Source organism: Pan paniscus, chromosome 12 (assembly GCF_029289425.2).
Source record: "Pan paniscus chromosome 12, NHGRI_mPanPan1-v2.0_pri, whole genome shotgun sequence".
Taxonomy (NCBI): Eukaryota; Metazoa; Chordata; class Mammalia; order Primates; family Hominidae; genus Pan; species Pan paniscus.
The window spans coordinates 97,684,296-97,702,097 of NC_073261.2; the positions used below are offsets into that span (position 1 = coordinate 97,684,296).

At 41.3% G+C, this 17,802-nt stretch overlaps 1 protein-coding gene across 9 annotated transcripts in view; it reads right to left on the reverse strand.

The window, feature by feature from the left end:
* Nucleotides 1-11,752, reverse strand: part of SPDYA (speedy/RINGO cell cycle regulator family member A) — a 40,166-nt gene extending 28,414 nt beyond the window's left edge. For 5 of the 9 annotated variants that reach the window (XR_008624394.1, XM_003827140.4, XM_055108106.1 and 2 more), the window contains exons 1-5: nt 11,568-11,752; nt 7,822-7,895; nt 6,258-6,510; nt 3,406-3,464; nt 107-192 (exon numbers count right to left, since the gene is read on the reverse strand). Coding sequence is in view for 7 of the 9 variants with exons in the window: in XM_003827140.4 (XP_003827188.1) it covers nt 107-192; nt 3,406-3,464; nt 6,258-6,492 (380 nt within the window). In the remaining 2 variants the exon portion in view is untranslated. The remainder of the gene's footprint in view (nt 1-106; nt 193-3,405; nt 3,465-6,257; nt 6,511-7,821; nt 7,896-11,567) is intronic. The other 4 variants (XR_008624395.1, XM_055108107.1, XM_055108109.1 and 1 more) reach the window with 2 other exon arrangements.
* Between the last annotated feature and the right edge of the window lie 6,050 nt (nt 11,753-17,802).

The window sequence follows — 17,802 nt, forward strand, 5'->3', positions numbered from 1 at the left end:
GGCCTATTCAAAGATATACATAAGGTTTTAAATAGCCTCTGTTTTAAATAAGGTGTAATATATATAATAGATAACACAACAATCACTTAGTAGAAAGTATACTTACAGAGCAATAAAGAAATTTATCCTGGTATGCTCACTTATAGTAAATTTAGCCCTCTTGAAATAAACAAATGTCATAGCCAAAAGATACTATAAGGAAAAAAGTTAAAAATTAATATTAATGTTTTGCTTTCATAAATAAAACTGCTTTAAAATAGTTAACTTTAAAATTTTCTGATGAATAAGCTAAAACAATAAAGTGTTACTTATTATAGAATTGTGTACTTAATTTTTGGCTTCCTGTAATCCACCATGTGAACAGTGAAAAGTAATTCTTGACTATTTATTATATCATTATAAACTAGAATGGACTCCTAAATTTTATTATTGCCAATAGTTTGGGCTAAAATCCCACTTTTATCTAATTTAAATTTCAAACCTACACAGAAACTGAAATAACAGCAAAATGAACAGCCATGCATCCTCACTTAGATGCACCAAATTTCCCATGTTTGCTATCTCTATTTGTGTGTATGTATGTGTATATATAATTTTTCTAAACCCTTTTAGTTACAGACATCCATACTCACTTTTTAAAATAACTTTTTAAAATGATTTCCAAATGACTTCAGAAATTAGAATAACATGGCTCTATTTTCATGGGGAGAATGTGTTTTAAATGTATTATTAGAAAGATACATCTCTAGCCTGATTATTAGCACATATGCCAGGTTCTGTCTGTTCAAATTAAAAACAAGTTATAATAATGTATCAGATTGTCTCTCATAAGACATTTATTCATCCTATTGTAACAGGATTTGCCACAAAGGTGATACCAAGTTTTCACAGTAACTTCCAGTAAAGTACTCTTGAGATAGTGTTAAGACAGTACTCCAGGTAGTTACTTTTCCAACACTGCCCCCTTCTGCACAACAACTTTACTACACCTTAAAACCATAAAGTTTAAAACTTCCTGACGGGTGCAGTGGCTCACACCTGTAATCCCAGCACTTTGGGAGGTCGAGGCGGGTGGATCACAAGGTCAGGAGTTCGAGATCAGCCTGGCCAATATGGTGAAACCCCTATCTCTACTAAAAATACAGAAAAATTAGCCGGGCGTGGCGGCACATGCCTGTAATCCCAGACATTTGGGAGGCTGAGGCAGGAGAATTGCTTGAACCCAGGAGGCGGAGGTTGCAGTGAGCTGAGATCACGCCACTGCACTCCAGCCTGGATGACAGAGTGAGACTCCATCTCAAAAAAAAAAAAAAAAAGAAAATCACATCATAACTCCACATGAATTGTATATTTGATATTACAGCATTACTGTTAATTTTAAAAGTACTATGACATTGTAATTGTTTGAAAACAGCTCTTAACTTTTAGTGATATATTGTGAAATATTTATGGATAAAATGTTAGGATGTCTGGGATCAGCTTCAAAATAATCGTTTGTGGTGAGAGGCATTAGAAGAAACAAGAACAGCCACAGTTGATCTATTGTAGCTAGATGAGATGCATATGGAGGCTCTTTGTTCTATTCTATTTACTTCAAATTGTGTATGTTTTAAATTTTCCAAAATGAAATTTAAAAAATTTTATAAACCTTCTTCTAGTGTATCCCTGTCATCTTAAGCTTAAATAAAAATCTTCACCCCAGTACTTTGTATTTAATCACAAGCTAACCTTCCACTCATTCCCTTTACTGTTGGCTAGTAGTGATGTAAAGTCACGCTTAATTTTCAAATATGACTGCTTGGTACAAAATGGCATTTACAAAGCTGAAAATTCTTAGCACGAGAAATATTTTTCTAAAAGAAAAAAATTGAAAAATACAAAGCTGAAATTTTATTTTATTATTATTATTTTTTTGAGACAGAGTCTCGATCTGTCGCCCAGGCTGGAGTGCAGTGGCTCGGTCTCGGCTCACTGCAACCTCTGCCTTCTGGGATCAAACAATTCTCCTGTCTCAGCCTCCCGAGTAGCTGGGACTATGGGTGCGCACCACCACACCCGGCTAATTTTTGTATTTTTAGTAGAGACAGGGTTTCTCCATGTTGGCCAGGCTGGTCTTGAACTCCTGACTTCAGGTGATCTGCCCGCCTCAGCATCCCAAGCGCTAGGATCACAGGTATGAGCGACAAAGCTGAAATTTTAACCATTCAACAAAATCTAAAGAACATAGAAACATCGCTGCTCCCAGTGTGTAAGTTAGACATTCTTTTATGAAACACTGATTCCTAAACAACATGTTAAACTAATTTTACCCTACAAATTACTGAGATTTGTTTTCTCTGACTTACAAAATACTAAAATGCAGACTACCTTAGTAAAGTAAATCTCAGAATATTTTTTCTCCACAGCCTGATAAAAGGTAATAACTGATCAAAATGTATTAAGTCTATACTGATTTTCTGTTTGTGGTTCTTTGGTTTTTGTTCGTTTTTGAGACAGGGTCTGGCTCTGTCACCCAGGCTGGAGTGCAGTGGTGGTACCACAGCTCACTGCAGCCTTGACCTCCCTGGCTCAAGCAATCCTCCTGCCTCAGCCTTCTAAGTAGCTGTGACTACAGGTATGAGTCACCATGTTCAGATTTCATATATATATATATATATATATATATTTATTTATTTATTTATTTTTTTTTTTGGAGACCAGGTCTCCCTATGTTGCCAAGGCTGGTCTTGGAACTCCTGGGCTTAAGTGATCCTCTCGCCTTGGCCTTCCACAGTGTTGGGATTACAGGCATGAGCTGCCACACCTGTTTTGATTTCTGTTTTCAATCAAATACAAATTTAAGGTCATTTAAATGTAATCAATAATATTCTACAATTCCTTAAGTATAGACTGAATCTATGCTATATGCTAATTCCAGAAATTCATGTGTAAAGCTTCTGCTTTGAAGGAGCAGTGCAGGCTAGCTCTTATTTTTTTAATTTTTAAATTTAATTAATTTGTTTAGAGACAGAGTCTTTGCTCTATTGTCCAAGCTGGAATGCAGTGGCACAATTGATCAAAGCTCACTGTATCCTCCAACTTCTGGGTTCAAGTGATCCTCCCACCTCAGCTGGGTGGCTGGAACTACAGGTGCATGCCACCACACTTGGCTAATTTTTAAATTTTTTAGAGATGGGAGTCTCACTGTGTTGCCCAGGCTGGTCTCCAACTCCTCGCTTCAAGTGATCCACCCACCTCAGCCTCCCAAAGTTTTGGGATTACAGGTATGAGCCACTGCACCTGGCCACTAGCTCTTTTCTTAATCATAACTAATAAGATAGAAAATTCTTATAAGGTCTCATTAAAGCTCTAATGGTTCAGTTACATTATAATGCTGGTTAATTGTTATACTGTTACCAAATTTACCTTGTCTGCAATTTTACAGCAGCAGTCCATCCACAAGAAATCTTGAATTAAATCGTCATCTACAACAAAAGATAGCTATAACTTGTCTTTTAAAAACAGAATGTTTCCTTTTGAAGAATTAATTTCTATGTCAAGAGATTATACATGGTGCTTAGAAATAAAACAAAAATGAATGAACCAGTGTTGCCTAAGGTGGAGTTTTCAGTTCTTTGGTGTATTTACCATTGCAAAGACTGTACGAAAAACTACTGCTTTATCCTTCATCATGCCATCTGATTTGCCTTAACATATGGCTCAGATTGGAGAATGGTAGAAGTGTTTGGTTTACTGAATATCCAACAGTATTTTTAGTTTTGCATTCTTCTCTCCTATTTATCTCTATTCCACTTTCTATTACTCAAATACATATGATAATGTCTATATAAAAGGGATTCATAATTCATTAGTTATTTATAATTAACATTTTGAAAAAACTATTAGGATAAAAAGATCAACAAACAAACACATTGTTAAAAATAATAACATCTAGAAAGTAGGTAAAATATTTCAATTCTAAAGGGGTAAAATATATAATCTCAAAATACATTAATAGTTGTCAGAATGTAATCTAGAAAAATCTGCTTTTTTTCCATTCCCCCTTTCTCTTTTTTTTTTTTAAAGAGACAGGGTCTCACTATGTTGCCCAGGTGGGCCTTGAACTTCTGGGCTCAAGTGATCCTCTGGCTTCAGACTCCTGAGTACCTGGAACTACAGGTGCATATGCCACCACGCCAGGCTCCTCTTCTTCATTTTAAGTAAAAAGGCATAACTTCTTTATATTCATTTGTGTACACTAAAATATCATCAATGTAGTCATACGGAAAGTTCCAAGAATAACTACTGATTTTCTGAGAATAAGAATTTCTGCCTTGCTAACTTTTTTTCCTTTTTTTAAACAGGGTCTCACTTTGTCACCCAGGCTGGAATGCAGTGGCGTGATCTTGGCTCAACTGTAGCCTCAACCTCCTGGGTTTGAGATCCTCCCACCTCAGCCCCCCAGATAGCTGGGACTACAGGTATGCACCACCATGCCCAGATAAATTTTTTTTTTTTTGGTATTGTAGAGAGGGGGTTTCACCACGTTGCCCCAGGCTGGTCTTGAACTTTTGAGCTCAAGCGATCCACTTGCCTTGGCCTCTCAAAGTGCTAGGATTACAGGCATGAGCCACCATATCCAGCCTTTTTTTTTTTTTTTTTTTTTTTTTTGAGACAGAGTCTTGCTCTGTCACCCAGGCTGGAGTGCAGTGGCATGATCTCGGCTCAGCTGTAGCCTCCACCTCCCAGGTTCAAGCGATTCTCCTGCCTCCGCCTCCCAAGTAGCTGGGATTACAGGCATGCACCACCACGCCTGATGGGGTTTCACCATGTTGGCCAGGCTGGTCTCGAACTCCTGGCCTCAAGTGGTCCACCCCCTTCAGCCTCCTAAAGTGCTGGGATTACAGGAATGAGCCACTGCGCCTGGCCCATTAATTCTATTTATAGTTCTTTCTCTTTTTTTGAGACAGAGTTTCACTCTTGTTGCCCAGGCTGGAGTGCAATGGTGCGATCTCGGCTCACCGCAACCTCCACCTCCTGGGTTGAAGCGATTCTCCTGCCTCAGCCTCCCAAGTAGCTGGGATTACAGGCATGTGCCACCACACCCGGCTAATTTTATATTTTTAGTAGAGACAGGGTTTCTCCATGTTGGTCAGGCTGGTCTTGAACTCCTGACCTCAGCTGATCTGCCTGCCTCAGCCTCTCAAAGTGCTGGGATTACAGGCATGAGCCACCGCGCCCAGGCTCTATTTATAATTTCTTAAGTTACCTAAAATGGTACAGCCAGGTATTTTCCCGTGTTTCTGATGATGAGTTTTGGGTACTAAAAAAGTTTGCAGGTAATAATTTTGTTCTGCTCTTAATGAAAAGAAGGGGAACTTTTATTAACATTCTAAATCTGATGGGGAAGCATCTTTATATCTTTTTCTACTTATATTCCTTACATTTTTTCCTGTTTCATCTTTTCATTTTGCTTTTCTTTAAATCGTAACTAGCTTGCTTTAATGTGCCTGACCTTCCTCTAGAAACAAGCAAGCTACAATCTACCAGACTGTAGCATCTACTTGACTTGATTCATTACTCCAAATATTTTTCAGAACTCATCTATCCTACCCCTTTTTCTAATCTGTTTACCTTATTACCCTACCTCAAAAAAAAAAAAAATTCCCTCTCTTTCCTAGTTAGGAGTACAGTACTATAAAGAAGTTTCTTTTTGCCAATGTTAAGAAATGTATCAGCAAAGTAGCACTGTCTCATAACCTAAACAAATTCAAACTCAGTTTCATTATATGGACATGATAAAGCATAGTTAATTTTTAACAATGTTCCCAAACTGTTATCCTGAAACTTCTCTAGTGTGACCAAGCTTCCTAGTTTTCTTGGGTTTAGCAGAGAAAGTCCTGGGAAACCCCTTAGGCCCAGTCAAACTGGGTCAGTTAGCTCACCTGAGTCTTTATGTAGTATTTTATTTTAGGTCAAATAAAACTCATGCCATGGGCTGTGAAGTTGAATTGCCCAGAATTTACATTTGACATCTGGATTTAAGTAGTCTAGAAGCTAGATGAGTATGAATTTTTAATCCATAAGGAAACAAAACAAACAAAAACCCAACATTGAAAAAAAAAGACTAAGTAAAACAAAAACAAATTTGGTTGGAGATGGGAAATTAAATACAAAAATAATGATATCCTCTTTGATCAGAATAAAAACATTTAGATGTTTACATTCTAGGTTTTTAGTACTTTATAATTACCACTATTACAATATTTTAAACCTACCAAATAATTTAAAGAAAGCAGTCATATCCTGACGCTGTATAACCAGACAAGGTCCTTTGGGGCGTTTAGATTTGTTGTTATTATGTGTATTTTTTTCAAATGCTTGCCAATTATCTTTAAAAATAGGACGCTTCAGAGTAATGGGCTTTTTAGGCTGATGTGATCTATTTGACCCTGATTTTACATAAACAGTGACAGTAGGTGGTGTCTCACAACACATCTGATTGTGCCTCATTTTGGTTTCCCAATATTCCTGTAAAAATAAAACATACAATTATTCATCACACACATTCATTTCATATATAAACAACTAACTGGATGATACTACCATATGCAGTCATATAAAATGTTACTAAACTTGCCATTAAAATGTTATTTGTGACAGTGACTCCCATTAAAAATTGCTTTTGAAATTCAGCGCTAGGAAAAGCTATGCTTCTTTTGGGTAACAAATAGACATCCTCTTCCCAAATAATAAGATACTGTATGCCATTTTGCTTTGGCTGCAGAACTTGACCAAATTTGAAAGTTAATTATAGAAATGATGCTGACTTCATAATTTATTTGTAGTCTTCTTTTTTCTGGCTAATTTTCTAATTTTTTCTATTCTGCTTGAATTGACATAATTTTATTATATTGTTGTTATATGCCACCTCACATTTTTTATAAACAAGGACAACTATTTCCAGTTTCAAGTATTAAATTACAAAGCACCCCCCCTCCCACAAAACCCCATATCTCTTTATTGGTAAATTCCTTGATATATTATAAAATTCACTTATTCAATAAGCATTTATTGGTATTTATTGAAAAGTTGAAAGCAATTCTAGCAAAAAATGTAGATGTGCTTTGAAGGCTTTTCATAAATTGGTCTAATTTTTATTTTACTTACTTTTCTGTTTTCCTTTTTTTCTCATGTGCGTGTGTGTGTGTGTGTGTGTGTGTGTGTGTGTGTGTGTCTGTGTGTTTCAGACAGGGTCTTGCTCTGTCACGCAGACTGGAGTACGTTGGCATGATTACGGCTCACTGCAGCCTCAACCTCCTGGACTCAAGTGATCCTCCCTCCTTAGCTTGCCTTGTAGTTGGGACCACAGGTGTATGCCACCACATCTGGCTAATTTTTTAAATTTTTGTAGAGATGAGGTCTCACTATGTTGCCCAGGCTGCTCTCAAACTGCTGAGCTTAAGCCATCCTCTCGCCTCAGCTTCCCCAAGTGTGGGAATTACGGGCTTGAGCCATCATGCCTGGCCTGTTCTAATTTTTAAAGTTGTAAGTGTATGACAAAGCTATTTGAGTGACTGATTATAAGTGTATATGAATGTATGTTGTCATAATCTAATAAAATCTGAGACAGTTAATCTATCAATATTTAACAATATACATAATCATCACCTTCTTTGGTGGTGATTAGTTCACATAATTACTACACTTAGTATTATTTTTGTGGTCAAATATTTCTAGGATAATGGGAAACTGAGGTATGAATAGGCAACACAGGAAACTACTCTAGGACCCTACTGAGAACCTCTGAATGCAACCTCACAGTGACTCAGGCAGCCATACCTTCCTTGGTGTTCAAGGAGTGAGGTACAGATTCCACTTTCTGACCCTCAGAAATTTCCCTTCTGAAGGAAGGACTGGAAAATAAGATTGGATTTAGTGAGGTTAGAACAGCACTGTCCAATATAATGTAAGCCACATATGTAATTTTGTATTTTTAGAGCCACCTTACAAAACAAAACAGATAAAATTACTTTTAATAATAAAGTTTATGTAACCCAATATGTCCAAAAGGCCATTTTAACATGTAATCAATATAAAAATCAGTGAGATAGTTCACATTCTAAGTCTTTGAAATCTGCTGAGTATTTTCCTCTTACAGCATATCTCAATCTTTTTTCTTTTTTTTTGTTACTTTAGATGAACATGCTTACATACAAATCTGTTCTGATACTAATTTTTCAACAGTAAAAGTGAAATGCAGTCCTATTTTTAAAAATGAAGTAATTTGTAGGAGAAAAATATGCTCCTTCAGTTTTTAAAGTAAAAATTAAATTATTCAGTTTCAAGTGTTTAATAGCCACAAGTGGCCAGTGGCTACCATATTAGATAGCACAGGGCTACATTTTGAAGAACTAGGCAGAGGAATATACTTATCTAATTGCTCCTCTCATCCCATCTTTCTTCCTAGATCCTAAAGTCCTGCCAAATTGAAGGCAATTATGTACTTGGGGTACGGGTTATAAACTACATAGAAAGAGGAATAGGTGATAAATTGAGCCTTGAGACTTAAGTAAGAACTTTCTGCTCTTTCCTGCCCACCTCATCTGGGAGACAGCTGGAGGCCTCATCTGCATATTTTTTTCAAAGTAAGAGCAGCCTTAAATCTAGATAGAAGAGCCAGGCGCGGTGGCTCATGCCTGTAATCCCAGCACTTTGGGAGGCTGAGGTGGGCGGATCACCTGAGGTCAGGAGTTTGAGACCAGCCTGACCGACATGGTGAAACCCCGTCTCTACTAAAAATACAAAAATTAGCTGGGCATGGTGGCAGGCGCCTGTAGTCCCAGCTACTGGGGAGGCTGAGACAGGAGAATTGCTTGAACCCGGGAGGCGGAGGTTGCAGTGAGCCGAGATCATGCCACTGCACTCCAGCCTGGGCAACAGAGCAAGACTCCGTCTCAAAAAAAAAAAAAAATCTAGATAGAAGAAACTAAAGAGTACTCAGGCTTCTCAAATTCTAGTATGGAGTTATCAGTGGTATAGTACCGTGGCTAAGAATTCTGCTTCAAATTTGAGTGTTGGGGCTAGACTTGGGTGGAATGTACCAGAACACAAAATAACTGTGGCACATATTCCAGAAGATAAGTTTTACTCAATGCTAAGTAACCTAAAATAGTGCTTTTATATTAAAACAACCATGGATATATCATAAAATATAATGCAAATTTTCTATCAATCAAAAAGGTAAAATATGTCCACAGTAGGCGTCTTTACACTATTCCTCTAAACCCTTATGTATGTGTTGGGATATTTCCCATACAATTTCAGAAAACTGAATGAGAAGAAAATGTCTGAAATTCCCCAAGTGGAGCTTCATTGTCTTTAATAAGCAAACACTGGCAGAAAAGGTACGTACAACAAGCTGAAGGAGAGAAGCTATCAATGCTAGTCTTGGTCAATTTCTACCTAAGGGTATCTTTTAATTTTGCTCTTCATTTAGATATACTAAGAGAATGAGAGTTCTTACAGAGCAAGCAAGAGGAAAAGAACGAAAACCAAATTAAAAATATGAGCCATTTTAGGAACTACAAGAGATAGGGAAAGAAGGAGAAGTAGGAGAAACTATGTTCATCAGGTAAAATCCTTTAATTTTTTTTTTTTTTTTTTTTTTTTTTTTGAGACGGAGTTTCGCTCTTGTCGCCCAGGCTGGAGTGCAATGGCTCGATCTCGGCTCACTGCAACCTCCGCCTCCTGGGTTCAAGCGATTCTCCAGCCTCAGCCTCCTGAGTAGTTGGGATTACAGGAGCCTGCCACCACGCCCCGCTAATTTTCGTATTTTTAGTAGAGATGGGGTTTCGCCATGTTGGCCAGGCTGGTCTCCAACTCCTGAACTGAGGTGATCGGCCCGCCTCGGCCTCCCAAAGCGCTGGGATTACAGGCGTGAGACACCATGCTCGGCCTCCTTCAGTGAATTTTTATATGGACTCCATGAACATTAAAAAAATCATACCAGGATTCATACTTGAATAGGATGTCTGGGATTTTCTTTCTTTCTTTCTTTCTTTCTTTTTTTGGTAAGTTAATCACAAAAATTCTAGAGGCATCTGAAATAACCTCTTCTCTGGGGGGTAATATAAAGGGTGGTGGTTCCCAACCATAATATGAAACAAGCAGAAGTTGTTTGGGGATTCATTTGCCTATATGAAAAACCTAATAGCAATATCCACTGGCAACTCAGTCAGGACAGGCAAGTAAGCCTTAACTTCCTTATGAGTGCAGTCACACACAGAGAATATGTGCCAGACACTGATGAATGTGTTACATGCATTATCTCATTTAATTCTCAAAACATCTCTATGTGGTAGGTATTATTTTATCCTTATTTTCTAGATAAGAAATTTGAGGCTTAAAGAACTTAAGAAATTTCCCAAAGGCTCATAGTAAGTGATAAAGCTAGAATTTGAATGCAGAACTGACATCAAAGTCCCATATTCTTTAACCAGTAAATCACTGTTTTAAATATTAAATAAAATCATGTGTAAAACACTTGGCACATAGTAAGCACTCCAGTATTACTTATCGTCACCTTGCCAAGAAAACAAAACCAGCTAACCCCAGCTATAAGGCGATCTCGGATCACTGCCACCTCTGCCTCCCGGGTTCAAGCGATTCTCCCACCTCAGCCTCCCTAGGACCTGGGATTACAGGCGCCCGCCACCATGCCAGGATACTTTTTTTAAAATTATTTTTTGTAGAGACGGGTTTTAGCTCACTGCAACCTCCGCTTCCAGGGTTCAAGCGATTCTCCCGCCTCAGCCTCCCAAGTAGCTGGGATTACAGGTGCGCACCACCATGCCCGGTTAATTTTTTTTTTCATTATTTTTTTGTAGAGACGGGGTTTTCGCTGGGGGCTGCTGTCGAATCCTGGCCTCAAGGATTCGCCCAACTCGGCGTAAGGCTTTTTAAAAGGTTGAGGCTAGGGGCCCTCCAGTCCTACTGGATGTCATGTAAGAGAATCTTCGTGAATTCTGAGAAATGAGCTACGGGCCTGGTACTGAGACACAGCAGCTCAGATCTCAAAATTCTGGGGCAGATGATCTTGGGGACAAAAAGAGGTGTTTAATGGGACATAAGGAGGTAGGATTTATTTAAAAGACCCCCCAAATCTCCATTCCTCCCACAATAAAGGCGGCAGGCACACGTGGAGACGGGAGCGCCTGCCCAGGGCCCTCCCTCCGAGCAGACGGCCGAGCTTCGGGAGCAGCCTCCGGTCTCGGCCCTGCCGGTCCTTCCCCGGGAACCTTCACCCGCTACGCCGCCGGGCGGAGGGCGGCCAACGCCCCAACCTGCGCGGCCACTGCCTCCCTCGCCAGGTCCCTCAGCCCAGAGCCCGCTGCGGGGAGCGCGTGTGTCGTCGCCGCGAAGGCAGCTGAGGGCGCCCACGGGAGGCGGCGTGAGGACGAGGCTGGAGCGCTGCCTTTTCATCTAAGGCGGGCGGTGGGGTCGCCGACGAGCGAACCCAGGGACCGGGCACACTCGAAACTGGAGATTCGCCTGCGAGGCCCCTTCCCGGGGGCGAGCACAGGTACCTGCGGAAGCCCGGGGCTGCGAGGGAGAAGGCCGGGCAACGACGGTCAAGGCTCCGCCGCAGCGCTCCTGGCCTCAGACGGTTGCTCGTCTGTCGCTAGCCAGCAGCGGTACCCGCTCTAAGGTCTCCCGCCAACCCGGAGCGAGGGAGCGCGAGGCCGGCAGGGGCCAATCAGCGCACACAGCCGGCCGAGGGGGCGGGGCCTGCCTGCGAGTGCGCGCCGGCGAACCCCGCCCCTCCCTGCCCCCCGCCCGCCCGAGCCTCGGCCGCGGGCCTCTCTCCTCCGTTATCCCGCCTGCCCGCGCAAAACTCACACAACCCTCTTCATTCGACCTACCTCCCTTGGGCACGTCTCGCAGTCAGGCTTGCGTTGGGGCCGTTTACTTCCCTTCGATTAGACAACCAGGCCCCGCGGGGCTGGGGCTGCGGCCTCCCCTCCCCGCCCGGCACACGCGGGCACAGCGTGGTTACCCTGGTTACTCAAAAGGAAGAGGCCGCTTGAACTGAGAAAAACACAACGTGTGAATACGGTGGCTTCTTGTGAGAAGGGGCCATTCTATTGTAACTGTGAATCTGCAGCAGTAATCTTTTTGGCTTTGTCCTAGCCTTTGACTACGTGGGTGCTTAATACATGCATGTTGAATGAACAAATAAAAAGAATTCTTCACAGCTTTTTGATCCCATCCTTTCCTTATGTCCCTCCTAAGGTATAACCGGCTTTTTCTTTCTTTTTGAGACGGAGTCCCGCTCTGTCGCCCAGGCTGGAGCAGTGGCACGATCTCGGCTCACTGCATACCTCTGCCTCCCCTCAGCCTTTTAAGTAGCTGGGACCACAGGTGCCGCCACGCCCGCCTAATTTTTAAACATGCCTTGTAGAGCAGAGTCCTGTGTGGCCCAGGCTGGCCTTGAACTCCTGAACTCAGGCAATCCTCCCACTGGGATTACAATCCTAAGCCACCACACCCAGTGTAAACCTTTTTTTTTTTTTTTTGGTCTCCATATCACGGCTTTTTTCATGTTGCTAGTCTTTCTAAACGTTTTCAATGACTGCATAATATTCCAGAGTGGATGGACCATTTAGGTCATTTCAATATTTGGATTGCTTCCAGATTTTTTGGCTAATACAATGATTACTCTTAAAAGGCAACCTGGCTCTGCCTACTTGTGGTACTTCCAGCAAATAGCTCCTCAATCAGCAGTTCTGAAGAACGAGTTAATTCCTTCCTTCTTGTGCTTCCACACACAGCACAATAATGACAAATTCACCTACAAGTATGAGGAGGGGGCCAACTGGGAACTTATTTTTCCTTACACATGCCCTTGACTCTTTCTCCCTGGCCTATAAATGGGAGAATGGGCCAAGAAGCATCAACTGGTTGTGAAAATCTTGAGGAAAATGGCTGCTTCAAGCTTCATTCCTCTAGCTTTTCCCTAAGGATCCTTCCTGACTTCTTTCTGCTCTTCCCCTTGTTTTTGCAAGGTACCGGTGCTGTGATGATTAATTTCCAGCCTCGAGTATAAAATATTTACTGAACAATTAACGTCCGCTACATGAAAAACACAGAGGCATGGCAAGTACCACAATGATGAAGACAACATGGCCTTACCTTTCTAGAGCTTCCAAGCTAGACAGATATGGACACAACTAAAATACAAGGCACAGTGAGTTGTGCCATGAAGGAAATGCATGTGGCTGTGTAACGCACAAAGTACAGTTATGAGAAGGTTCTTTAGGATCCCAAAATCTTTACAAAGGAAACATGTAAAATTTGCATATAAAAGCCAGCAAATACACATAAATATTCATTAAGCTATCAGGGAAGCAGCTTATTGCTTAAGTTTTGACTTCAAGTAAAGGGTTACTACCAACTAAGCCTTCTTGAGTGTTCTCATTCCTGAGTTTGTTTTTTAAACTATGTTGGTGTGTGGAGAAAAGTGAATATACTTTAGAATCATATACACTTGGTTTGAATTCAGGTACTACCATTTTACTAGCCGTATGAACGTGGTCAAATCATTTAACCCCGGCACCTCTCATTAAATGTAAAAGTAGGGTGATACCACCTACTCTGTAAAAGCGTCTGGGGCGAATTTGATAGTGAGCAAACTAGCAGTGCACTGGTCCACAGTAGGTGTTGTTAGCTTCCTTCTTGCCTCTTTTCATTTGACCTGGGATTGGATGAGAACTCAAAACACTTAACTGAACAATTTATTCCTTTGTCTCTAGGCATGGCTTTTCCCCACTAAAAAAGCATTGATTGTCCATAACTTGATCATCTCCTGCACTGTGTCCTGCAGTGCCTCCAGGTTGTCCCCATTCTAATTTCCTAACTCTCCTTTCCTAAATGTATCTCCTATTATCCAGTAAGAATGAGAGAAACACTCATACTTGTTTTGAACTTTCCCACTTCTTTGACCTTGCATATTACTGTAGTGTGCTCTCTTCATCACTCTCATTTAAAATTTCTGTCTGGTATCCATCCTTTGAGACCCAGCTTAAATTAATCAGCTCATCATCATTTGAGTGCTTAGTAAGTGCAGGCTGTGGGCCACGCTTAAATTCCTGTAGCATTTTCTGAAATTATCATTTATGTAATCTTATTAACCAGCTTTTTAAAATAAAAATGTTTGTGTATACAGATACAATTATATATGAATCGGATCATATACATACTTTAAAAATGTACAAAACAATACATGTAGCATATGTGGAGGCTGAGACATAATAAAACTTGTGAAGCCACCGCCTACCAAAACACATGAACCTAACATCCAAGAGACAGGACATCAACAATACTGTTGAGATTCTGTATGCTCCTCCTTCTCCCATTATGATCCCCAGGAGGCGACTGTTTCCCATTCTCTTTTCTTTGCGTATCCTAAAACACAAGTTTTATTTGTGAACTATTCAACCTCAGTATTCCTCATAGATTTAGCCATGCTAATGCATAACACTGTGAATCATTTTCCTTGTTGCTTTCTGTTCTAGAAATATACCATAATATACCAATGCTCCTGTCAATGGGCATTTGGATCCTTTTGCTACTGTGAATGCCATGGACAACGCCTCTGCAAGGCCATATTGTTTACAGCTGGTTCAAGTTCCGATTAACTGGTGGTCTGATTGGTGAATGTCTACGACTTAAAATCAAATATTTTGACTACTTTGCTTGTTAATGCACCATGGTGCACTTTTTCCATAAATGCTTTAAAGTGAAATTGATGGGTTGTAGGGCATGCACATGTTCAGTTTTAAAAGGTTATAAATGCTAAATTCATTTTCCAAGCAGTGTTACCAATTTTAAGAGTTCCCATTAGTTTACATCTTGCCAACTTATTTTCAGGTTTTCTGTGACTAGATGATTTTTTTTTTTTTTTTTTTTTTTTTTTGAGACAGAGTCCCGTTCTGTCACCCAGGCAGGAGTGCAGTGGCGCGATCTTGGCTCACTGCAAGCCCCGCCTCCCGGGTTCAGGCCATTCTACCTCACCCTCCCGAGTAGCTGGGACTACAGGCGCCCGCCACCACACCCGGCTAATTTTTTGTATTTTTAGTAGAAACGGGGTTTCACCGTGTTAGTCAGGATGGTCTCCATCTCCTGACCTTGTGATCCGCCCGCCTCGGCCTCCCTAAGTGCTGGTATTACAGGCATGAGCCACCGTGCCCAGCCGACTTAACACAGAAGACAACTCCGGATTTTCTTTTCCGCACCCTTTTCTAGTAAATGGTTCTACCTAACCTGCTAAACCACTTGAAAGCAGGGATAGTTGCTATGTTCATGCAATATCCCTTCCCTCTCTTACTTGATGGAGTTGTAAGGGTCTTTGAGACAAATTGGGCCAAATTTCTTTTGTGTAATTCTGCACTGAGACCACGTATTCAGCCTGGGTGACTGTTCTTTTAAGTTAAAGAGATTAAAAGCTCTGAGAAGTATCAAAAATAGAACAATTGGCCGGGCACGGTGGCTCATGCCTGTAATCTCAGCACACTTTGGGAGGCCGAAGTGGGTGGATCACCTGAGATCAGGTGAAACCCCGTCTTTACTAAAAATGCAAAAATTAGCCGGGCGCAGTGGCACGCTCCTGTTATCCCAGCTACTCGAGAGGCTGAGGTGGGAGACCTGCTTGGACCCAGGAGGCGGAGGCTGCAGTGAGCCAAGATGGCGCCACTGCACTCCAGCCTGGATGACAGAGCAAGACCCCGTCTCAGAAAACAAAACAAAAGCAACAACAAAAGAAATAGAACAATCATTCTAACAACATAACTGTATTAAATTTCTGTCTAGAATATTTTCTCCACTGTATCAGACTTTTTTGTTCCTTACTGAAAAGATAGTTGATCTTTCTCCATACTGCCTATGACATACTTGTGCTAGATGAGGCAACAGCCTCTCCAAGTTTGATTCCTAGTTTTAAGTGCTCATACTTACTGGATGAATTCTGAAAGACAAAATATTACACAAATTATACAACTTTCCTAAAATATGTGAGGTGGCTCACTACAAAGGTGACATTAAGATCAAGAAAACAGAATAGAGACTATAGAAAGGGGAGGAAAGAAAGTAATCCTAAGGATCTTGCAATGTTTGTTCTCAGTAACAGGCAACTTCTCCACTATGCCTGTCAGGTGCTAGCTGCAAAATGCTCCTTCAAGAAACTCAGCCTCCCGAGTAGCTGGGATTACAGGTGTGTGCCACCATGCCTGGCTAGTTTTTGTACTTTTAGTAGAGACAGGGTTTTCCCATGTTGGCCAGGCTGGTCTCGAACTCCTGATCTCAAGTGATCTGCCAGCCTTGGCCTCCCAAACTGCTGGGATTACAGGCGTGAGCCACCGTGCCTGGCTGACTTCTTATACTTACCAATAGTTTACAAAGTAGGGGCCAGAGTTTTGACAAACCATTTATTTTGGCAGTACAGACTCAAATCAATTTTCTCCTTGAAACTTCAGCATTCTTGTCATAAGAGACAAAAGCAGTTACATGAGGATAAAGAAAAACTGGAATTTTATTATTTGTGGTTAACTTCTTCAGGTCAAGGTGTCAAAACAGTAATACGAGTAGAGATTTTTGACACCCACTTGCCATTCATTAAGCAAGTATCTGCAGGCCTCCTATGTGGCAGGCGCCACTCTACGATAAGGAGGTACGAATCAGTGAACAAAAGAGAAAAAAAATACCTGCATGGGCGCAATGGCTCATGCCTGTAATCCCAACACTTTGCGAGGCTGAGGTGGGCGGATCACTTGAGCTCAGGAGTTGGAGACCATCCTAGGCAACATGGTAAAACCCCCCACTCTACAAAAATTAGCAGGTATGGTGGCACATGCCTGTAGTCCCACCTACTACGCAGGCTAAGGTGGAAGGATGGCTTGAGCCCAGGAGGTTGCAGTGAGCTGAGATTGTGCCACTGTGCTCCAGCCTGGGCACCATAGCAAGACCCTGTCTCAAAAAAAAACAAAAAACCCTGCCCATAGAGCTACATTCTAGTCACATACAAGACTGATCTAGGCCTTATGACTTTTAAAGACAAATGTAACAAAGTTTTTTTTTTTTTTTTTTGAGACGGAGTTTCCCTTGTTGCCCAGGCTGGAGTGCAATGGTGCCATCTTGGATCACTGCAATCTCCACCTCCCAGGTTCAAGTGATTCTCCTGCCCCAGCCTCCCGAGGAGCTGGGACTACAGGTGCGCACCACGTCCAGCTAATTTTTGTATTTTTTTTTTAGTAGAGACAGGGTTTCACCATGTTGGCCAGGATGGTTTCGATCTCTTAACCTCGTGATCGGCCCGCCTCGGCCTCCCAAAGTGCTGGGATTACAGGCATGAGCCACCGCGCCTGGCCGACAAATACAACAAAGTTTTAAAGGAGCATTCAACATCCTAATGGATCTGTATAAGAAATAATTGATGATATATTAAAATTAAAATGGGCTGGGCATGATGGCTCATGCCTATAATTCTCCCAGCACTTTGGGAGGCCAAGGCGGCAGGATCACTTAAGCCTGGGAGGCTGAGGCTTCAGTGAGCTGTGATCAGGCTACTGCACTCCAGCCTGGGCGAGAGAGTGAGACCCTGTCTCAAAAAAAAAAAAAAAAAGGATTACAACTTGTGTTGTCAGTCAGCATACCGAGTTTGGGGAATTCGCTAGAAGAAGATTAGGGTCTTCCACTCAAAACAGGCTTTACAGTACAGCAATAAAGACTTTTTAACCTGTTCTTTAATATGACCAATAGAATTAATTT